This window comes from Typopeltis vanoorti, chromosome 9 (genome assembly GCF_054136105.1).
Source record: "Typopeltis vanoorti isolate ZY-2024b chromosome 9, IOZ_Tvanoo_1.0, whole genome shotgun sequence".
Taxonomy (NCBI): Eukaryota; Metazoa; Arthropoda; class Arachnida; order Uropygi; family Thelyphonidae; genus Typopeltis; species Typopeltis vanoorti.
The window spans coordinates 59,264,233-59,290,110 of NC_143557.1; the positions used below are offsets into that span (position 1 = coordinate 59,264,233).

General features: G+C 34.4%; 1 protein-coding gene across 6 annotated transcripts in view; it reads right to left on the reverse strand.

Annotated features, from left to right (window-relative positions):
• Cen (cerebellar degeneration-related protein 2-like) overlaps positions 1–25,878 on the reverse strand; it is a 274,212-nt gene that overhangs the window by 184,890 nt on the left and 63,444 nt on the right. For all 6 annotated transcript variants that reach the window (XM_090397363.1, XM_090397362.1, XM_090397367.1 and 3 more), the window contains one exon: positions 8,899–8,958. In XM_090397363.1, coding sequence (XP_090253489.1) covers positions 8,899–8,958 — 60 coding nt within the window. The remainder of the gene's footprint in view (positions 1–8,898; positions 8,959–25,878) is intronic.

Here is a 25,878-nt window from a genome sequence, read left to right on the forward strand (position 1 = left end):
TAAAAAAAATCACATTTTTTTCCGAGTCTTCTATTCACAAATCTCAAAACGACCAGCTGTCTAACTTTTATCGAGATGCTATCCAGCACTGGAAAGGTCAAGAACTGCATCATACACTAAAAGAACCATCCATCTCAGCGTCCTCACATGACCTCACGAATGGACAACCTCTTCTTTTCCCAACATGGAAGTGGCCAGGAATGAGGACCACTGAAGACATTCTAACCAGGAATCCAACGTTGGAAAACCTCGAAAATCTCCCAATAAAAACTTCAGAGCAAAAATTACAATAATCAACAAATAAAATTAGCAATGCTAAAAGCTTTCCTAGACCTTGCAACCGCACAAGACATCCAGTCTCCACTAGAAATTACCAAGAATTAACTTTCCAATTCACACATCAAATGAACACTTCCCTATCCTTCATACCTCCCAACTAAAAGAAACAATTTTACTAATACCAGACTGCCTCACTGCGTCCAGTCATCTCATCTGCATCCATTTCTCCACATCCATACGTACCATTCCATTTCCAGTGGAACTTCCCATATAACACCTGAAGTACCAAATGAATCAGTATAGAAACAACATACAAAGATCAGAATCCGCAATTTTCCGATGATTCTGATCTTTGTATGTTTTGCAATACATCCGGAACTCTGAACCACACATATCTAATTTGCCTGTAAACAAGACGATTATCAGATATGCTGTGAACACTACTTTAACAACCGACAGTCATACACGAAAAATAGCGGCATCTACTTCCCACTCATCAGAAGAGATGAGTGGGAAGTAGATGTACACTTAGTATACATATTCATCGTAGCAAAAGTCATGATATGCAATCTCTACCTAAAACACACAAGGGAAAAACCACTGCTGTAGCGAATAAGAAAGTCAAGCTCGACTCAGTGAAGAATGGATCAAACTGGTATCCTCTTCAACGTAGAAAATACCATGGACATTCTCACGTTGTCAAGCGTCCATTCAAACCTTTACAATAAGCAGCAGTGAAAATGCTACTCTACTCCCCAGAGTAAACAGAATAGAAATTATGCATCTCATCGAAAACAACCTATTTATAGGCAGGTGGCCTGCCTATAAATTCTACGCATTAAATTCTACGGTCGCTTTTTTCTGAGATGCATCGTTAAAAATATCAGTTTTTTCGGAAGTAAAATTAGACTTGCCTGTACTAATGATTAATTAAGAAGGAAACTGGTAAAAAAATAATAACAAAAAAATAAATAAAATAATAAAAAAAAATGTTATATAAAAAAAGGTTCGTGTAGTTGAAGACTACAGACAACTTTTTCTTCTGGTGGTCTAATATTATAGCCATAAAAACGTTGCCACATGCTACATAAGCAATTTATTTATTCATTTATCTATCCAGACACCATTTAATTATTAAAAGGGACAGCCAGAGGTCCAAACTACTCGGAAAAACATTCTAAATATATTCTGCAATACAAAAATAACACTACGGTTAACATTATATTACAGACTCAAAATTTAACTTTAAAAAATAATCATAGATTTTTTTTTAAATTCCGAATTTATTATTCTTAATTCGAGTACATTTTGTGATATATAAATGGTTAGTAATTCTTTTCTCATTAAGAAATTTGTTCATGTTTCGCAGATATTTTTGCTTTATGTTCGGCATACATGGCACAGCTGAACTTGAAGTATGCTCTACTTTAGTTTTCTGGCGGAGTTTCTTAAAGTTCTTCAATTGTAGAACAAATCCGGGAAGACTAACTTGTCGTATAAAGAACATTAGTGGTAAGCACTCGTCAAAATTATTACTTTAAAAGTTTCGCATTATACAATTAAAAAAAAAAAAAAAAAAACATTTACTATTTTCAACACGTCTCTAAACCTGAATTGCTGACAACCCCCTTTTCTTTCGAAATATAAATTCATCTTCCGTTCTGATCACATAAGATGGTAATATTACCAAGCTACGTGACGTTTAATGTTTCCGGTTTGTCGTCTAGATGCGAGTAATAACATATTTAATAATGTACAAAGCGCTAATAGGCTGATATTCAGATACAAAGAATAAAATACTGCGATGGCATCACCAGCTAATTTGATAATTACAGTGTTTCAATTTGTTTTGTTTTGTTTAAAAAATATTCGCAATAACTACACGGTATTTGAAGGCCTCTAGGTTTACCACCTTTAGAGACGAGAGAGAATTTTTAAAGCCATTTCGGACTTCCAACAAGCAGGATGGTGGTCACAAACGAAGCCATAAAATTCATCTGTCACATCTAAAGACATTTATGAACATCCCTGCTACCAGTGTGATGAACCTGCAGTTTGTAGGCTGTAAAGAAGAGAACAACTACAGATCAGCTAACTAGGGTGATCTGTAGTTGTTCATCAATTTTTTGACCATCCTACAGATGGTCAGTTTTTTTTGCTGCCGAACTTTTTCTTCCTCTGTCCGCTCACTCGCGCACTGGAGAATGTCTACATAGCGACACTGACGAGTCCCATGTTCTTCTTCTTATTATTGTGCTATCTTCTATCGAAGGTCAGCGACCATCTTGGCGAACAAACTGCGGTCTTGTGCTAATCTGAGCAGTTGTGCACTGCTCTTTCCTGTCCACGTCTTGATGTTGTCAAACCATGATATTCTTTTTCTTCCTCTAGTTCCTTTGCCATCAATTCTTCCTACCAAAATAGTTTGTAGAAGTTGGTATTTGCTGTTTCTCATGATGTGGCCAAGATATGATGTTTTTCGTTTCTTGATTATTTGTGCAAGATGTTTAGCTTTGCCAATGGATTTTAAGACATCTTCATTGGTAATTTTTTCTGTCCATGATATCTTTAGCATTCTTCTGTATAGCCACATCTCAAAGGCTTCGATTTTCTTGATGGTTGTCGCCTTCAATGTCCATGTTTCAACTCCATAGAGCAGAATAGACCACACGTAACATTTCAGCATTCGGCATCTGACTTCTATGTTTAGGTCTTTATTGCAGAATAGTGTTCTCATTTTCATGAAGGACTGCCGTGCAACTTCAATCCTTGTCTTTATATCTATTTCTGGATCCCACCGTTCATTTAGCCAACAACCAAGATATTTATATCTTGACACTTGATCAATATTTTTCCCATTGAGTGTCAGTTTCATTGATGAGGCTGGATGTTTGCTGATGATCATGTATTTTGTCTTGTTGATGTTTATATTTATTCCCATTCTTTGGCTTTCTATGTATACTCTGTCAATGAGTTTTTGGAGATCCATAATGTTATCTGCAATTAGCACGGTGTCATCTGCATATCGTAGGTTGTTAACAATCTTTCCATTTATTGTGATTCCCTCTGGACATTCTTCCAATGCTTTTTTAAAGATTACCTCTGCGTATATGTTGAACAGGAGTGGTGAGAGCACACATCCTTGTCTCACTCCTCTTTTGATGTTAATATCACTGGTGGTAATGTTGTCTAATTGAACGGTAGCTGACTGATTCCAATACAGATTTGTTATTAGTCTTATGTCTTGTTCGTCTAGCGTTATTTGTTGAAGGACTTCTATTAAGTTAGTGTGTCTGACTTTGCCGAATGTTTTTTCAAAATCTATGAAACAGATAAAGACAGATTTCTGTTTTTCTATGCATTTTTGTATCAATATTTGGGTACAGAAAAGGGCCTCTCTAGTACCAAAACCATTCCGAAAGCCGAATTGTGTTTCACTTAGAGTTTCTTCACTTTTTCTATAAATGCGATTCTGAATTACTTTCAAAAATATTTTTAATGTTTGGCTCATTAGACTAATAAGTCGGAAGTCACCACAGGAATTCGCTTTCGAGTCCCATGTTCGCTTTCATAATATTTGGATGCTCTTGAAGATACCAAAGCAACACATGCTGCGTTAGTTATATACCTCTGAACTCATTACCACATATGACCGTTTCGCCTTCCAACTTTCACCAGTTCTATCTAATACTAGTAGAGATATATTTTTCTTTTACTCAATAGGTTTAAAGGGCAAAGGTTTATATAAACGATTAAATATTCATCTGAATTTAATTAGAACTGAGTTGCTAAGGGAAAAAATTAATAGCTCCCCGCATTCTGAGACATGGGAATATACTACATTTCGCTCTAGTATTTTTGTAAGCCTCATCGTGGAAATCTTGAACGCCTTGAAGTGGGAGCGAAGATATAATTTTGTAAATAATTATTTACCGGTATATAATCTCCGTTTATTTTTTATTTTTTTATAAGGCTAAGAGATATGTTTCACAAAATGAATAAGCAAGAATTAGATAAATTTTGTCAGATTCCTGGCTAGAATTATTTAGAACATTTCCTATAATTTGTCCAGAAATCTCATTTATGGTTTAAATCAAACTTTGCCATTTTCAGTGGCAAAATTTGTCAAGAATTCGAACTAGTAGAGAACAATTACTGGACTCTGGCTGGACGAAATTTCATAAAATTGGATATTTTGATGTTAAAATTTGTCAATAACCTAATATTGGCTGAAATTAAGCACTTAATATATCTCCTCAATATTTGCACTACTAGAAGAATGGTAATGAAATATAATAAGGTAATAAAAAATAAAACACAAAGAGAATAAAAGCGTAACTTTTCCTACGAGATTTCTCAAGTATCATTTTGTGAATTTTAAAGGAAAACATAATACAACGTCAGTTATTATCATCACTGGATATGTTTGGGGAGGACTAAATCTAATTACTTAAACAGACTTCAAGCCAGAGCCTTAAATGCATTCAAATCATCTGGTTTGAATTCATTCAAACTGGCTATCTGTATCACAATCAGTAACTCTTCTCCTGTAATATTTCGAAGCCTCCTTTCGTATTTGCCATAAGTTCTAGCAAAAAAAAGTTAATGTGAACCGCTTTTTTTTTAGTATATTATATACTTCAATTGCATACTTTAACAATTCACTCTATAGTCCATGCTGCTTCAACCTCATATACAAATGTTCCGCAGTTTTGAAATTACAGAAGATATAGAATAAGTGATGTCTTATGTAACGAAATTCTCACTTTCTTAACCTAAATTGGTTAATGTTCCGTCATCATCGTATCATCTTAACTAAAGGATGCTTACGTCAAGTTCAGACACTTGATTTTTAACATAATCGATGTGCAATAATATTAAAATTGTTTTTTCAAATATGCATCAACCGAGAACAGATTATACAAACAAGAGTTGTATTTAAAACTTGATACAAGAGCATCGTTACCAAAGAAACATATTTTATGTGATAGCGAATAAAATCGTGGTTATTAATGTTAACTCAAAAAAAAAAAAAAAACACGCAACAATTAGTGTATTTCAGTATATACGAGTTGAATGTCGAAATTCTCAGTAAAAATCAAACTATGAAGCCGTACTGGTGTGCTGTCCCTCCACCTATGCTATCTTCTCATTGTTTAAAGCACCCGAATGTGGGTCCCAGCTTTTCGTTCATTCTACGTCTTCATGGGAAAAAAAAAAAAAAAGTACGGGACATTCTCTAGGTGGGCATTGTCCTTTTAATATTTAGTTCTCTTCCGTGCGGTGATAAGTTTATAAGAGGGTCATTTACTGCAGAATTGTTTGCATATGAGCGGGGTAGTGTGGTCCCATTTTAAAAAAAAGGTCGTTTCGCCTCGTGAAACACGAACACATACACAAGATGTGGTACACATTATGGTTGCATCAAAAAACATTAAAAGTTCCGCTTCAGGAAAAGTTAAATCTTCAGTAAACTGTTGTAAGAATTATCATGAGATAAATGATAGAGGCTTTATATAACCGGCATGCATATCCGACAACGAAATCACACCCAGTCTGACCAAATTTCAAGAATTCATTTGTAATAGTTAAAATTTCGAAAGCAGTTGTGCGCGCTTATCTGCATCATTTGAAAGCCAAGTTATTTATCAGAGAACCTTTTTTTAGTTGTTCATTTTAACAAACACAAAATTAGCAAGCCGATAAAAAATAAAATAAAATTAAAATATTACATTGTAAAATTCTTTGCGAAACATGAGATTTCTTAGGAGAGATATTTCTCCTACCTCTAAGGGGAGTGTGACCTAATTCAAAAATATTCTTAATATTAGCCTCAAAAAATAAGAATAAAAAACAACACATAAAACTACAGATAACACAAAAAAAAATGCATTTTTTATTATCAAATTTATCAATAACATTATGAATATCAATATCTCCGAGAACATCGTTGAAGCTTAACGAATTAACTTCGCACAGTGGCGCACCCAGAGGAGAGGGGGGGGGGGTGTCCTGGCCCTCCAAAGAAAAAGGGAAAAAAAAAACACTAGAAAAATTTCCAGAAATCTTTTCCTAATTAAAATTCTTTTTTTTTTTTTTTTTTTAAATTTATGTTGTGTCGTTTCTATACTACTTATGAATTAGCGATCATTGCAGATGCTCGGTCACAGGTGGTATGCGATGCGTAGTGTATTCTCAAATCGTCTATTCAACTCGCCCCCCCCCCCCCAAGAGATTAAATCCTGAATGCGCTATTGACGTCGCATAACAATTTATGCGAAGAAAGAGCCTAACTCACTTTAGTGCTATTCTAAAATTTAGGATTAAATTTTATAAATTAAAATATAAAATACGTAGTAGAGATATGCGATGCCCCAACAAAACTGATTATTATTTTGTCGATCTTTGGCGCTGCCTCTGCATGATTATAACACAAATTAATGTTAATAACAACCCTAATGTTAATAACACAGATTAATTTATTAAATTTTGTTTGTTGTACCTAAGAAGGCATAATTGCCCGCAAGCTTGTGAGAGCAGTGGCGAATTCTCCATGTTTGCTATGCTCATTAATTGAGAAAGAAGTAATATTTATTTGTTAATAAATGCATGCATTTATAAGCATTCCATTTAGGCTTTCATTTTTGTAGACAGAAGCCGTTTTAAGTTTGCGCGGCAATAATCGAGCTTTGCGTTGTGTATCGAAGGCCGACGTTAGTCAAACTACCTTGGCTTGCTCGGTTGTGGGAGCATCCAGGTCCTCGCTTCAGCACTGTGATTTCATGCCATGCATAGCCATTTCCGCTTCCCAGCCTTAAACACAGGCCATACGGAGTCAACGTAGCTCTAGCTAGTGAGCTTCAACCAGCCTTTACAAGTGCGCGTGTTACATGGGAAAATTAAGTTACAACCAACTTTTTTTATGACAATGTTATTAATCAGTTCATGAAGAAGAACCGTAGGGTAGAATTTGTATTCAAGTAGCTAAATTTAAAAAGATAGAATATCATTTGTAAAATAATGTTATATTTGTATGATTAAATGTACATACATTTCTAAATACAAGTAACCCTCGTATAATGCGGTACTTACACAACGCGGTCTAAAATTGTAGTAACCCTTTCTCTTTTCATATGTTTTTCACCGCGCGACTTAAAAATCAAATTTTATCTTCGTTAAATTTGTGTCTGCCTGTATCCCGCATGTAATTATAAGTAGGGAATTTATATTAGAGGAAATACCCTTTAGCACGCATGTACCTCAATTGTTTACCGTATAAAACGTTTATTGTTGAAAATTGTCCTCGTTTCTGCCAGGAAAGGGCTTTAAAAATCATGAGTGTGTTCATCTCAAGTTGAGCACTTTATTTTTCTGGTGAGTTACATACAATATGTAATGCTTGCTTTTTCGTGTAAAAAAATATTTTTATAGTAATGGCCACAAACTGCAACGAAAGGGAAACACCGACATTGAAAAAAAAAATTAATTTCTCTCGAAGAAAAATATTCGAAATCTTGGATCGGTTGAAAAGTGGAGAAAAACCAGGAGTTTTTGCAGGGACTTTGAATTTAAATGAATCAACAATTCGAACAATCAACCAAAATGAACATAAAATCCGAGAAAGTGTTTATTGCTGGGTCAACGATAAGTGCAAAGCGCGTTGCTCGTGTACGCGATATTCTAATAGAAAAAATCTGTAATGATTTCGATAGAAGATTGCACCTCAAAAGAAAATTCCTATGGATGGAAATCTTATTAAACAAAAAACTCTCAAAGTTTATAAACATTTATAGTGCAGACCAGGTGTGCAATGCAGATGAATCCGGGTTATATTGGAAAAAGTGCAAAAACGCACCTATATTTCGAAAAACGAAAGATCAGCTCCTGGATTCAAAGTTTCCAAAGATAATTACTCTACTGTTTTGTAGTAATGCATCAGGTGATTACATGACCAAACCAGTGTTTATTAAGAAATCCTCGTGCTATGAAAGATTAAAATATGCACTATTTTATTTTGCCTAAAACATTTATGCATTATGTGCAATGAAGTTTAAGTACAATTTGTAATTTTTATACTTTTATACTGTGTATTTGTTTCATAGTTTATATGTTTTCTTAACTTACATGAATTACCTGAATTAAATACTTTTTTTTTTTTTGTTGGATATGTCATTGTTGTTTATATAATTAAAAAAAAAAAAACGATTTCGGAACATAACCCTACTTTTTCTATGTGATCTGATACTCGCATAACGCGATTTATATAACGCGGCATTTCTGCGGAACCTAACATCCGCATTATACGAGGGTTACCTGTACATAGTTTTAAATGGTCAGTAATTCATCATTCCGCTAATCAGACTTCAATCACACCTCTCACTCCCTGAATGATAACAGGAGCAAGCGTGAATTTCAAGACCAGCATTCGCTCCTGTGCGAGAGTGTACTGCGACATAACAATAAATAAATAAATCACACAAATAAAACAAAACAAATAAATAAATAATAAAAGAATAATGAAGTAAGAAGAAACGCTAAACTAGAATCCACAGGAGTCTTAAATTGATCAAAATGGGTATCTAAACATTTTAACTCAAAAATAAACAAAACAAAACGTACTTGAATAATTAGCACAGAACGAACTCAGAGCTTGTAGTCGAGTTTTAAAGTAGGGAATACCTATTAAAAAAAAAATCAATGAATATCTTATTATTTTATTATCTGCTAAGACTTACTTTTCCACATTTTTTTTTTTTTTTTAATAGAAAGAACATGACTGTTCAATGGCTTAAGTTTGTTTATGTCTTGTACACGATTGCACCATGATTTGAAGGAGGAAATAGCTCTGCTATAGCAGGAAGAAACCACTGCAGTCTACCTTGAAGATATATTCTAAGGAATCGAGTGACGATACTGTAATGGTTAACGTGATCACGTATGGAAAATTATTCAAGACAATCATTCAAATGTGACTTTCGTAATAACATCCTCATTATCATAGCATCCTTTTTTTTTACTGATATATTGTACACGGTTATTGTCATTAACGAATATAATTTCATATCGTTTGAGATTGCTGTTTATTTATATAAATAAATAGCAAGGGTATTAAGGGAATCTGTTGATATAACTGTTGACGAGCTATAGATTATAGTCTGGAATGCCTTGTACCAGAGGTCAGACGAAAGATAAATGAGAGCAGGTTTGCTTTGATGGGTTAGTATTTAAGTGTAATTGGATGTTAGGTAGCTGTTGCTCGTGTTATTGTAGGTTTAATAGAAATGGGGATTGATAGATTCCAGTTCTGCAAAACAGCCCACATGGAAATATTTGCAAAAAAGATGCAATATGGAAACCGATCGGATGCGAGAGAAGGATTATTATTCTTAGAACTTCCCTCTTTTGGACAGCATCAAGAACATTTAGACATATATATATATTCCGTACAGCCGGGCAGAGTTGAGATTCGTAATGTTAATAGCCAAGTGAAATGTAATGCCTTCAGCAAAAGAGGACACCAAGTTTTTTGTAGGCTGAGCATGCTCTAGACGCGATGTGGTTGTGCAAGAAAAGTTGTCAGTCCAAGAAGAGAGTTCTACTCTTGACCGCTGAGCTAAGTGTTTAGCTTAACATGTTTAGAAACATGTTTAACTTAGCTCAGCTACAGCTAAGCTAAACACTTAGCTTAGCTGAGTGTTTTGATTTTGGAGACTGAAATCAAAATCAAAATAACTGAACAATTTTTATAGGGTCCTAAGTACAAAATTTTAATAAAACCCGCCATGTCAAATAATACTTATTATGTGCACAGGATGGACGGACAAAAAGGAATCTAATAGATGCTTGAACACTTTGAAAAACACACATGGAAAGAGCGATCTCATTTCCAAATATCAAAGCAATACAGAACATAGAATAAGTGCAATGACGTAGCGAAAAAAAAACCAAACAAACAAACGAAAAGAACTGAGGCACATCCACCCATTATTTACTCCTTTATTTGTAATTATTGTTTACACAAGACCATTCATTAATGCATTTTCAATTCCTTTCCATTTGAACTTCAATGAATATAAATACGCTACATTTAAATCCATTATGGACACGATAGCTGATTAGATGCAGATTGAATCTGCATTCTCGAGATTTTTTTTTTTTTTTTGATCCCGGAAATAAGAAATAAAAACAAGATTTTGAATGCAAAAACGGTGATTTTCCCCCCACTTTCTCACATTCAAAAAGGCACAACTTTCTTCTTGTGAACACTTATGGTTCAAATTATTAAAAAAAAATTATAAAAAAAAGTCGCAATAAATTTCTAACATATATATATATATATATATATCGGAGTTCATATTTACTGGGTCAATAATATTATGAATATTAATATGGTTTAAATGACTATAACACCGAGATTGAAAAAGAATAAGGTTTAATCGTGAGACACTACTAGTGTCGTTGAAAAAATTTAGATCTGTTGTTGTTATTTTACAATGTTTTTGTTATTTTTTATATAATTCTTTGTATTTGACACCCGAAGAAGTTGATTTTTTCAACGAAACTCGTAGTGTCTCACGATTAAACCTTATTCTTTTTTAATCTCGGTGTTATAGTCATTTAAACCATAAAAGTTTCGGCGGATAGTTTACTATATTCAGCATGAAACTTTGATTCCGATCTTTGAGTTTCTTATTCGGCTTTGAAATAATATGGGATTTAATATGCCATTAATTTAAATAATGTTACATCGCCGAAGTGAAGCCTATTGGCTATATATATATATATATATATATATATATATATATATATATATTTGATTATGATATGACCATTATGATTATATATATATAATCATAATGATTATGATTATATATATATATATATATATATATATATATATTTGATTTGACCATTAAAGAAATAATGAAAGAGATTTAAAAAAAAAAGTGATGAGTTAGGAACGACAATATACTCACTCTAGCTGAACAAGCGGAGTTTTTTTATTATTTTTTTAAATATTTTTTTTATCCCCGTAACGTTACCGGAATTAATTAGTGTGAACTGACACAACCCGTCCATAGGAAGTAATTGCTTTGTCCGTGTCAAGTTCACCGATTTTTCGATGACGTGTGATAAAACTTTTGAAGCAACCCTGATGGCACCGAAGACTGTAAACAAGGTCTAAAAGTCACGGCATTCTACCTTCCCCCTCTCTCCGTACAGTGAAGTACAGAAGTAAAGTACTAAGGTGCATTATTATCCTTAATGTTTTTTCTTCTTTTTTTTTATGATGACATTTTGGCCGAGGCACGACAAAGTCGACAGGACGTGTCACTCATAAGCAGGTGATAAAAATTATTCAACAGTAGTCAACATTTTGTTGGGATTGATGGGTTGACAATGACAAGCTGGAATGACAACGAAGTAAACCAAAGTTGGAAGAGGAGGAAATCCTGAATGCATAAAAAATAAATAAACAAACGAATAAATAAATAATCAAAATCCAACTGTTAGATGAATGTTTACTGAAAACATTTTTAAAGCATGGGATTGAAGAATGATATATAAAAGAAATGGGGGAGGGTGAATAGGTTCATTTTTTCCTTCAATTTATTTGTCATGTTAAAATTTTTGATACGTTTCTACAGTGCCGTAACGAGGGCGTGGCGAAAGAGGCGCCGACCAAGGGCGCAACTAGGTTTGGGGCGCAAAATGTATAACATTTTTGTCATTTTTGGGTTAGGGGGAACACAAGTTAGACACTTGCCACAGGCGCTTCATACCTTCATTACGTCACTGCGTAACGAGGGTATGAAGGTATGATCGTAGAGTCTTTTGAAATCTTGAGAATTCCTGTCCACTCCCACCAAACCTTTTGCGGAAATTCACGCTATGGATTATCGACTTTAAATTAATGATTGTGGGTAATTTCTGGTTGAATTTCTTTTTCAAAAATTTTCTTCCAAGAACACGGTTATCCATAAATGATGTCGACTTTACAGAGGGGGAGGAAGAAATCTCGAAAATATGACAACGATGTGTGTGTGTATGGGGGGGGGGAGAGGAATATATATATATATAGAAAAATGTCAACGGAACTCGATATTTACAGCAGTATGAATATCATCTAAATTTACTTAAGTTGCAAAAATATAAATAAATTTATATGAACATTTTAAAGACAAAATTCCGTGCATAAATACAACATCTTTAAAAATTTTGACAGTTGTAATATATATAGAGGTTGTGGTTATTTTAGTAAAGTCTAAATTTAGTGTAGTGATAAGACAATGAACAATGTATATTACAATTACCCTCTGGCCGAGCTAAGTTGCATATTGTTAGGAAAAGTTCTTCAAGTCCATGATTGAAACCCAGATTTTTTCGACCAAGGTTATTTCGATAGCGTTGAGAGACGTAAAAAGAGGTAGGAGGATGTTACCAGCCAAAGTGCCGATTTTTGTACCTTACGGCAGGAAATACAATGGAAATATTTCCTGCTAGAATCACATTAGCAGGAAAGAATACCAAATAATAAAGAGGCTTATACTGCAGTACCGTAGCTCATGAATTTAACTTTAATACTTACACGTTATCAAATTGATAACAGTGAAAAGAATTGGTAACTATTTTTTCCGATCCATGCACATTAAACATTGTTACAAGATAAAGTTTATGTGTGGAGCAGCATACGTCTTAAATCCATGACCTACTTTTTCTTAGCTGTCTCTAAATAGAAATGTAATTATGTAATTCCTTTCACATTGATCTACTATCCATTAGTATTCCCACGCTTTTGTGCACTGCGGAATTGACGTGAAAAATACGAACAGTAGCGAAGCACGCAAAAAAAGTTAATGACAAGCAGTAAATGCAGAATATATTTACTTCCATTTACTTCCGTGTATCAAGCAGAAATTTCTTTCCATGTTTTATATACCTTTGTTTAGTGTTCACATTCACGGTTAGCAAATAATGACAAGCTATTCTCTGACGTGTGATTTTTTTGTATGTTTTTTTTCGTTCTTTTGAAGGACGTCTTTTGTTTTGTTTCTTATTAGCACAATGACCTACTTCACGCATCTACTCATATATCAAGAAGTACTCATTAATTACATTGTTTAGAGTGTTATACTTTGAAATATTAAATATGTGATTTGTTATAACAAGCACATAATGCGACGTTATAATAAGTTTCCGCTCAGGTATTAATAGTAGGCAAAAAGAATCAACAAACAAAAAAGATGAAGGGAAATATACTCAAATACAATAACGGGAAATTGTTTGAAGTTATTATAGATTTCGTGTTGCTAACGTTCCTTGACAAAGAAGTTAGACCACGTGTTTCCACACAGTCATTACTATTCGACTATGGTTTTATACACGATGCCTACAACTGAGGAGATAATGACTGTGCGATAAACGCACAGTCATCAAAGAGACAGACTCTACAGGAATAACCAGGTAATGAAATATTCAAAGAACAATAAAAATCTGTTGCTTGTTGTTCAGAGCGGCCGAAGCATGTTTGCTGGATGAAAAAATCCCTAGTTTCCGGGAGGAAAAGGCCTACCACACCTCTTAAGAAGTTAATTCACCTTTAGATCCGTTAAAAGACAAATCGACGCGTAAATAACTTTTATTTTTTAACACAACCCTCTGGTAAGTTAGTTTTAGTATTCTAAAAATCATCCCTTCCAGAATGGTTTTCAGAATGGGGGTAAGAAGTGACGGGGGAGATCAAATATAGTGATTACAGCAGGCAGAGAATCACAGAGACGAGACGATTGCATTTTAGAACCAGGTGGAATGCGCATTTGTTGTGGTACAGAAACGAGGTGTCGGAGACCATTTTTGAGCTTGTGTCCGAGGAAATACGTCTCAAAGACATTGGGAAATGGTTCTATAAAGTCTAATTCATGGTTTGGCCACGAGACGAAAAGCGATTGTCATTGCATTGACATCATTGGACTTGCTTTCCTTCCTTTAGTCGAGTGACAACAACTGTTTCTCTGAATGCCTGCTAAAACATTTCATGGGTTTCCACGTCTGTTACTGTGTGCAGTAAATTCTGATCCGTACACTTTTACTCTTTCGAAGTATTCATTTCACAGTACGAAAGAGAGAAGAATATGCTTGCACTGGACATTAGCTCTTGTGATCGACTTCAGCTTCTATCATCTTTTTCGTTAGGTGGCGTAAGAGATGTTGCTAAACATCTTACACGATTGACACTTTGACAGTTAGTAGTTTCCCAACAAATAATTCTGCCTCTGATAATTTTTGATCAGTCTTCTTGTTTCTTCGAAAAACCTTTATTTTGTCTATCGTAGATCTTATCGTTGAGCTATCGAACGTTTCACTCCCTACCTCGATGATTAATTCCATTGTCGACCTGGCAATGGAAGGATTCTCAGCAGCTCAGGATATTTCAGCTCACCTAGTTTTCCGCTATAAATTTATTGTAATTTTTCCCCCCCCTTTGAAGGCAATATTAAATTTTTGGATAGGAGAATAGTAGAACACAATAATCCCGTTATTCATCAAACAACAAATCATTGCAATTCTATCACCATCCGAAAACAGCCACAACTCGTCTTTCTTTGTACCAAAAACTGATTCAGGTTTATATTAAACTGCTCAAGTTGCATTTAGTTTTGGGACTATAACTTCTTTAAAAGAAATCAGTACTGGAAATTGCATTCCTATTATTATATCTTAATAGTCATAATTTTCCAGTTTTGATATTAATTTAATCACTTGCCTTTGAATTTTTTCTAGCTTCCTCGTTACTCTGAAAATAAGAAGTCAACTCAATTACGTTTAATTAGAGCAGAACTCGAATCAAACAAAGCTCAGAAAATAAAACAAAAAAAGACAGCTGGTGAATCAAAAAAATGTAAGGTGCGGTTCGTACTAGAATTATTTTGATCCCAAGCTCATCCATTCCCCTAAGGTTGCGAATTAGGAGCGGTAAGTGGATTTTTTTCCCCTTCTCATCTTTACTAAATCTAAATGTAAATAATCAAGGCTCTTTAGTTATTTTTTCTTCTCTTTAATTAAATTTCAGATTAAATCATTTGGAACATTTTCTACGTAACTGACAGTTGACAATTTTCTTATTACTTTTATAGCTCTGCTAGACCCAAACTGCCGTCGAGACAAACAAGTTTTTGCTTGTACAATAATCAAAGTTTTGATTAAGACTGCACAATTTTTTTTAAATTGAAGACTACACTAACAAGTAGAGATAAGGAAATTATCATTCCTTTTTTTATAAAGCCTTGATACGGCCATATCTAGATTACTGTGCTCAGCTCTGATCTCCCAGAGTTTTTTTTGGAGAATGAGCAAGTGATGGAGAATTCAGAGGCGAGTGATGGAGAGTTCTGTTCTCCCAAATGAGTTTTAGGACGCCATGGAGGTGTCCGTGCAATAATGATAATACTAATTTCTGTACGCAATATATATGCTGTACTGAACTTGATATACTATACGTGTGACCAATGTGTCAAAATCTCCATGTCTAAATAGTACGTTAGGAAGATAAATACTAACAATTCTGAGGGAGTATTGGAGTTTTGTGTTGGATTTCAATTCTATGCTCTTGTTCTGTAGAATATAACTCCACTGATTATCTCCGCAAACGGAATCTAATTCGTTCAAGATGAGCGGTTGAGTTGACGGGAGAAAGAATGATCTCTCTTTTAAATTAAGAATAAGACACCATTTGTGCTGTTTAAATTTTGCTTTCCAATATAGATAATCTTTAAATTCTTCATGTTAATTTCGATACTTTCTTTTTTATTTTTTAAAATTTTTAATGACTTAAAGTCGCATCTGTACGTAACTTATTTTATTTGTTTTTATTTTGATTAAAAATAAATTAAAATCAAATCGCCTTTAACGAAATTATATTTTTTCCTTAATTATTTACGTTAGAATTTTTATTCCATTCCCTGATTTTTTTAATATATAAAATTTTATTCACTTATATAAAATCGATGGAGACGAGAGACTGCAAAATGACCTAGAAAAGCACTGATGAATGATTTTTGTAATTTTTATCACGCACTTTTCTTTCTTCTGATATGGTCCATTCCTGACTCGGTACCGCTTCGTGATCTGGTACTTCTACACAGCAATCCATCAAAGTACTTGCAGTTTTTGAAGCTATTATATTGAGAAAGAAGTTTCGTAGATGTTAAAGATTTCGGTGTGTGCAGATTTCTGACAGCATTCCTAGTAGTTTTATCACTGTTCTTCACAGGTGTCTAAATATTTCTACTCTTTGTTCTCATTCCCATGAATGTTATCAGGTGTGTTATCTCCTGTAATGATCAATCATTCTGCTTTGGTGAAGTTTATCTGAAGTTAATCATTTCTCATATTCCTCGGATATTTGTCTCATTATGCATTCAGCGTTCTCTGAGTATTTAGCATGTCTGATCTTTTTGCGGCCATCGGCAAAGAATACTGAAAACGTTATCGAATTCTCATTTCTATTTCAAAGGTATTTGTGTTTCTGATTCTATTTCTTTACAGCTCTTTTGCAGCTATTTGAAACTATTTTTTAAGTAGAATACGTGAAGAGTAAAATCTCGGCAAGTTCTTTGAAGTCTAGATTCCTTTTATTGTCATTAGTTCAACTTATTCCTCTCCCAAATAATCTTAGACGTCCATCAATTTTCTTGGAACCATTTCTTTACGAGAATGAAAACTGCTTTCATGAACCATATTCTGTCTCCAGAATTGTATTTTGCAGAAGGAAAAACAGTAATTTTCGGAAGAAAAGCTCTTAATGACTTGTTCTTAATAATGATTTGCAACCATGAAACATCTGTGTTAGTCTCGTATTATGTGCCTGGAATATTTGTTTTATAACTTCTAAAATTATAGCCATCGAAATGATCTTTGCAATTATAATACTGCTTTGCCCCCCCCCCAAACCCCGTTTTATTTTTTATTAAAAGGACACACACAGACTGTTCTAATTTCCTCTAGCGATCGCCCCTCATTAACAGTGCCCTTAGTTATGCCAATTAGCAAATGAAATACATTTGTTGCAATATTTCAAATCTTCTGTTGTAATTCCACTTGACATAAGTATTTTTTCCCGACCTCGCAAACCTCAATTTCAAGTTCTTCCTGTTCTTGTTTCATCATCTTTGAAGTCAACTTTTTGTTCTTTCATTAATTCCTTGTAATAATTTTTCCTCTCCTTCTCTTTACGTTATCTTCGTTTTACTTCCTAAATATTCTTAAAATAATAATAATAATTCTTTAAAAAAAATGTTTGCATCTTAAATGAGTGCTCTAGCTCTTTATACTTCCTATTCCATTAATAATTATTTATATTTAATCTTTCTTATTAGTTGTAGTATTAATTTAAGCTATGTATATTTATTACTTTTAGGAACATAGTTTTGTTATCTTATGATGAAAGGGCTAAGCAGATAGACATGTAAGAGCTTATTTCTGAACTTCGCGATATTATTCATTTTGTTCACGAAATGACAAGTCACGAGTTTAAATACGACTGCCAATCTTCGAAGCTTTTCTGAGCTTTTTGGGCAGGAAAGAACAGGGGAAATTAATTTTAATTATGTACAGAACTCTTAAATATGTTCTTCTGAATCTTCGATGTAACAATGTGCGTTATTGCAGTTCACTTTACGAGTCTATATTGTATCTTTTTTTTTTTTTTAATGAGTTGTGCTACTACTTTCTATCCATTAACCCTGAGTAAGGGAAGAACAATATCATAATGATTATTTAAAAAATATTAATAACCGCTAATCAAACCGAATCTCCAGTACAAGCTGAATTACAATTCATACCTTGCTGCTTGTGGTAACCAATAAGAATTGCGTATTTAGCAAATTTATAGAAAATAGTGATTCTCAATCATCAGAAATGATGATCCACCTTTAACAACAGTAAAATACAGAAATTATCCATTCATTAGTATCAAATGGGGCACGATAATTTTATCAGGTAATCCAGGACGTTATCCAAGTGTGCATTATGATAGGAAACTAACAACAACAACAAAAAAAATAATAATGTGCAGGGTGCATCCTAGATGAACTATTACATTATTTATAAACTGATGGAATTCGTAACGGAATTATTAATAACAAAACTTCAGTTTTTTGCCTTTGGCTGCTATAAACAGATGCTAAACGTAGGTCAACGTGAAGTTGGCGGTCTCTTCCTCACCGATCTTCCAACTGTTCCCAATAGAATTTGTACGATAGAATTTGAATCAAAACCCTGCGCTGACTTGTCTAGCTAGTAGTACATTCCACTTACCTGAAAATATGTCGCTACAGCATTTGTTGTATGACATGGTTCATTATTATATCGATACTCATAAATGTATTTTTGACTTCTACAGTTGAAAGCTTTACTATTATTATACAAACGAAGTATATTAAAGAGCAAACTGTGCATATGAAAAAGAAAAGAGCACTGTGATACGGTGTTATATTATTTTTATCTTCGTATCGGTTAGTTACATCTCCTGTCTACCAGAACTGATTTAAGAACAGTAAAGCCTAGCGGAGACATCGAATATCCGCGCAATTAGGAAAAGAGCTTTGCCACAGTCAAGCATCAAATCAATGTTCTTTTTTGAAAACTAGTCCTTGTTTCCACGCTTCGATAAATTGAAAGAATATTTCAAGGTCACCATTCGGATAGTTTCCCCGAAGTTATTGTCCATGTAGAATTTTTAACGACAGTGGTCAAGTGAACGAGAAACTGTGACATTTGAGGAAACAGCTCGGTTTGCAATCTAGAGCAAAGAACAATGGACATAAAAGGAGAACCGGATTATTTAATTCTTAGCTCACTCACGATACCATACGTATTATAAATTACTAATTTTTCGTTGGTGCTAATGGCAGAAAAAAAAAAAAAAAACCCGTAGATTATGTTCATCTTGTGAATTGTCTTTTGATTATGAACACATAGGTCGGATTATTATATTCGAAAAGAAAAGGGGAAAAAAATTGGGAAATAAAACACAAGTGACTGAAATGATCAAATATTTTTGCTCTTATTTGGAATCTATGTAGAGACAGCTTCCGCTTCTTCATTTAACATTATCTTAGGTCACGTAAAAATTACAAAAATGTCAGTGTGTACTTCTGCTGTGTCGTGTAACACAGCAAAAGTACACTGATGACTGGGTCAATTTATGTTTTCAACATCCATAATAAGCACTGTTTTATGGTAGGCGTATTGGTAATCATATTGACTCCATGGAAGTTAAAGAAATAATAATAATAGTAATGTCCTTTTTTGTTTTAATGTTTATTATATATTTATACTAATTCAATTAAAATTAAATACGAATTAAAATTATAATGTACTAATTTTTAGAGTATGCACTATTTAAAAAACTTAGATATATGAGACCTTTCATAAGTGTACTTCCAGGCTCATACTGAAGTTTTACGTATTTAAGTATGATCCAAAGACTGGGTCATACTTAAATACGTACTCTAATAAGGAAACGAAAATACAGAGACGTAACAGTATAATAGTGGACCTCCTGCGATGAGTCTTTGGATTACATGGAGGTTTAATTTTAATAATAATCTGGGATTAGAGTTTCCAATTCTCGTATTTAAATTGAAACTGGATTGGACTGATTGGGATTACGGCTGAAGCGAAGCAACTAAGACTGTAGGGCCAGTGTGGTATGCGTGTTAACTGCTTGTCTGATAGATCTACTGTTTTGAGGGTTAAAAACTCGAGTTTCCGAGCATAATCAGGGAAAAATATTCCACGTCAGTCTTCAGACCGGCTAAACTTTCACCTTCAGTTGAAAACAACTTATCGAGTGAAAGTGAATTAGCCTAGTGTTCTAAATGGCATTCACATCACAGGTCTTTCCAATCGAAAACCAAATGCCGAGACTGCAATACGGAGGCGCTACTTTAATCTAAAGCAACACTTTCAGAGTGATATTAGAAAATAAACAGAGAAACTGTCCACGAATGCACCGATACTACCCAAACAAAAGCTGACTGAAAACTTTGTATGAGTTCAAACATGTTTCGAACAACGGCAATTGTTGATTTTGTATCGATTTCCAGGGGTTATTTTTCGCATAGCCTTCTTTTAAAGCAAGCTTTTGGTAGAGCAACCAAAATCACAAGTAAATCATTGCTTGCGGCTTTCTTTATTTAACAATCGACAACTTTATTCATAAAAAAGAGAAAACTGGAAGAAACTGAGCATTTGACCCCATTATCTCCCCCCCCCCCACAAAATGCTTTCTTTAATATTATCTAATAAACTTACGCGATTTTCTTGCAAGGGAGCAGGTGATGGGACAAGATCGTATATAGGCAGTTAACTAAGACCGAGTGCCATCGCTGACGAGATGCATCGGTGAAAACTCGCTCTTGCTAAAGATTTATTTTATCCTACTTTTTTTTTTTTTTTTTTTGTCTCATTGGCGAATGAATTTTATCAGGAGGGTAACAGTCAGTAAATCAACGGATTGGACTCGTAAATTGTGATGTGCACCAGTATACAGCGATTCTAGCGTCCCCAAGGCTCCAAGTCCAAATTTGCATTGTACGCATGAATATATTCTACTTACGTATAGGACGAAAAGTTATTGGCTAATGAACACCCTTATGAAGTATTTATTCAAATTTTAAGTGTCCGAAATATAAAATGACTGTGGCTCTTTTATTAAAGAGCTGTTTCACAATGTAATCAACATGGCAAGAATATGCAAGAATGACATTCTCGATTTAAAACTGTGACTTTCATAACAAATCTGTACATTTTATCAACTCAGGTTTTCAGATGCAACACATCTGAAAAACACAGTTTATGGTAACTTTATGTAAGTACTTTAAGACATTATTCCTAATGTAAAACCCATTTCATCAGAAATGAAATGGCAAGAATAACTCAAATGCAACTGAATGATAATGATGCTACACTTCTTAGCTTTTTATACTTTTCGTAGTGGAATGAATCAGGAAGGGCTTCGGAGACAGCATTTATTGAAATGAAATGCATAATAACCACAAATGCCAATAAATCAATAACTGTTGAGAATCGGACCGATGTTTATATAGTTTCTGACTAGGAATGGCTTTGGAAATAACATCTCGGGGGTATTGACCTAGTGTCAATACACCGCATTTAAGATCAATTATGGATCATTCGAGAATGATTTAACAAATTAAACCGTCAGTTTGGGAAGAAGAAATACTTTTGCGATGTCTTCCCCCCCCCCACCTACTTAGCTGTGGCACCATTGCTCCCCCCCAATTTCATCAGGGCTCGGGACCGGCATATGGCTGGGACGTATTCACAACTGTAATCCATGTGTTTTCACGGGGTAGGTTTGCCTGTCCTGGGGGACGAGAAATTAAAGTTTCCGGGAGAACATAAACAATACCCCTGTATGGGACTAGCTAACTCACCTTTAGTCAATAAAGGTTCCTCACGTCACTGACGGGAATCGAAACCAGGTCTTTCCGTTAGTGGGTGAGAACTAATTAGAATGAAATATAACTGAATGTGTTCTTATGTATTTTCAGTGTAAATTTAAGGAAACAAGATTCAGTGCATAGTTAGCCTATAATCAGTTTATTATTGTTGTTGTTGCTAATTACGATTAGTTTCTAACCCAATTTACATCGGGTCAGAAAGAATCAAAGTAATTGACCATTCGGCCCACTCGTCACAAAAAGTTTGGAGACCCTATCTCAGACAAAGCATCTCTTCAATAGTAACAATGGAATGAGGAAGCGTTATGTAATTCTTTCAACTTCGACTAGGGTGCTTACCTTCACTAGTCGGGTATTACCTCATGTCTATTTCCCATATGAATTACCCGACACAAAACGTTAACGAGCAGGTATAATCAAAATTGTTAAATAAATAGCTTTAGAAGTCTCAGACCGGAAGTATGCCGTTTGCCACGATGACCTCGATGATAACTCGCTATGTCGTAGCAGTGAGCGTTAACGAGACCGAAGCCCTTTGATCACTTGCACGGCGGTATAGGCAAGAAATGGTCCAGTTCATCCACTCCCAACGTTTTGTAGGCCACAAGCAAAGATTCTCACGTTCAAACCTGTCGCTACAATTCGAAGATTAGTAGGTAACATGCACAACAAATATCCTATAAACCCCAAACTACGATCCGCTCTTTATTTATCCACTTTCCTTTTGACACAAGGAAACGTTTCTCAATTGCTCTCATTTCGTTCACTGTACCAATATTTTCTAGCAATTTTTCATTCTTAACAGGATATGCGTGTGCAGAGAATTTAGCACGATTATTTGCTAAATTATATTTTAAATATATCACGAGTAATATATTATTTCTAAAATGTTATACTATATACCAGTTTCCTTTTCGATTATCTTTGGGGTGGGGGATGGGGATTGAAGCTTGTGTAGTAGCGCAATGGTCTAACCTCTGTGTTATTTATAGCGACTAAGATCCTGCAGTTTATATGAAGTAAGTAGTTAAAAGAATCATTTTAACAGAAAGCCTCCACTCAAATATCGCACGCCGTGCAAAATCTCAGGATCTCGTAATCTTAATGTAATGATAGTGATGCTACGAAAAGACCGAATACTGGATACTGTGCTGCAATGCTGTTTGCCAGAGTCAAGAGGGGCCCGGTGATGCCCCCCCCCCCGCTAAAATATATATATATATATTGTGTGCGTGTGTTAACATGAATCCAACGTGCAAGCTTGTAAAACCTATGGCACATTAGCACAATAATGAGATGCCTAGGATTTGACAATCCAGAGTTCTCTTCTAGTGAACAAACGAACTTTTTTCAAACCACTTTAGGCTTTTACTAAGCATGGTAGTGATCTTACTCTGGTTATGAAATTTATCTCACCCTTCAAGGTATTCACAGATATCCATACATTAGCGAATTTAAACCTACAGTCTATAATTAGGAGAATATTGTTTGCTAGAGCTAATCAGGCCGGTATAAACTGAGTGCAAAAAATTATAATTTGTGGCTGTGTAGCATTAGAAACATTTCTTGTACTATGTTGCTTCTTCTTCTCTCAACCTATTAGTCAGTGGGTAGCATAGGCTGTTGATGGTTGATAACGATGATGCTATACTGCAAAAAAGATCGTCATAGGTTCGTTTCGCTTTGTCCACTAGAGAAACTTTTTCTAGGCATTTTTCCCCTTCCCTTTAGCCACATCCCGAGTTAGTCATTCTTTACCACAGTCAACTAGGGTTTTCCTCACGAAAACTCGGTTTTTCACACAGCTTCTCAGAAAAATCGACCACAGTTTCAAACAAGTTGGGCTCAGCTTTCAGTAAGGACTAAAGGTAGAAACCGTTGCTTCTCGATTTCATTTTTCTTGAGGGCTAAAAGATTTCTGACTCTTGGGAAATAAATGGCTTTAGAGGATTTATTTTAATTTAAATTGTAATGTGAAAATATTACCATTTCCCCTCTCCTTATATCGTACTCAAACCCTGTCACGGCCAAGAGCCTTGTCTACTTTGAAACATAATTAATGCCTAATAGGGCGGTTAATCGTAATAATTCTAATAATGCGTAATTGGGCGACTTACGAGGCAAATTCGTTATGAAGGTTTCCGCAGAAGTTGACAAATAGTGTAAGTCGAATGGCCTGATCATGATGTATTTTTGACATATGTTCATTTCAAAGAATAATTAGCTAAACTGGCTTTGTTTATGAAAGAAAATGAAAGTTTATTCAGTATTCCATCAAGCACACAAATATAAACGCATATGCAAATATAAGAAAACTAATATAAATAGTATTACAATTCATTATGAATATTGTAATATTGGATGTACGGTATTACTGCAGCTTATTTATTTATTATAGCATTCAATAGTATCTCAGGTTTGCCCTTATATAAGCATGAGGCCTAACGACATCCATTGTTGCATTTCTTCAATCAAAATCGCCAATAACTTTTCCATTTCTTTTATTAATATACCTCTTTTCTTGAAATCGGGCGTGCATTTCATTGGCTAACCTTTTCATGTGCTGCACAATACGAACTTTGTTTTATAATAGTTCCAAGAGTCGCTTCATTCATTTCGCAAACACGCACGATCCATACGAACTTATTGCCTCCCCCCCCCCGTCACATCGTTTAATAATTTATTTTTTTTATTCTTCGTAGTTATAATATGCCTCTTCTTTCCATTGTCAATACATGTATTCTCATCACGTTTCTCACATATTTAGAGTTATTATTTTGTTTACAATAAATACCTACCTAGATTCACTAACGAGACACAACTTGCACTCAAAGCAGGAACAAAAAAATGTGATGGAATTATCATCTGTGCGTCAGCTTACTTAGGAAAGCTTTCTATTATATTAAAACGGCGGATATAGATAAAGCAAAATATATATAAAATAAAGTTTCGAAAATTTACTAGAGAGCTCATGAGAATATAATCTTTGCCATCAGAGTTGCTTGGTTTGTACTACTCAGGAGCCCGTACATTCGCCCAATAAAAGGTGAAGCTCTCTGGTAAATTAAAAAAAAAAAATAAATAAAAAATAAAGCGTCTTTCTATATTTGGTCATAAAATATTGTTGGATCCATAATATCCTCCATTTTAGTATCGTACCTATGCAAAATTGAAGCCTTTCGACTCCATCCTTTAGCAACACACACACACACACACACACACACACACAGATATATAATAGATAAGCTCAGCCTTTCTCAAGGTCCGCCGCCCACTAATTGGCCGTGTGGTTTTCCTGGTGGGCGACGGGAGAATTTTATTAGTAAATAAATATTTTTTTAAAATCTTAATTTGTAAAATTTCATTTATAGTTTGGGATATAACATTCAAAATCCTATTAATTAAAAAAGTGCTTTTACATGATGCGTTTAATTTCAATATTATAATATACAGCCTCCGTAGCGCAACTGGAAGAATGATGGTACATTGGAACAAAGAATTGAGTTCGATTCTCCTCACGATAAGAGTAATCTTTATATAGGCCCTTTTCAATTCAAGATGAGTTAACCGATCTTAGGAACTAGCAGAGCTTCTTCGACTGCAAACTCGGGTTTTTCATCCCGTATACAGGCAAATCAGCTATGAGAACACAAACAATTTATAGGGCAATATACATATTAGTGGTCAGGGGCGGCTCGTGCATAGGCACTGCGGAACTGCAGCATTCCCAATTTTTCTCGATATATAAATATATTTATTAATTTATGTATATTTGCTTGTAATATTTAATTTTATCATCAACAATCCTATACAATTCTCTTATTTTGTATAAAAAATGATAAAAATCCATCTTGTAGCACTTAGGAGGGCGAAGGACGCTGGCGGCACTGTGTTTTCCACAGTTCATATTACTACGCGAGCAAGCATATGCACATCATAGTGAGATGCGAGCTATTAGCGTAATGCGGCACTGTCCGTCGCGCAGTTCCACTGTTGTTCATATGCAGTTTGCGCCAGTAGTAGAGTGTTCGTAGTGCTTATCGTGTTTACTCCGTCTCTTTAAATATTTGGACATTACAATTAAAGACATAACATTTGTTATAATAATTTT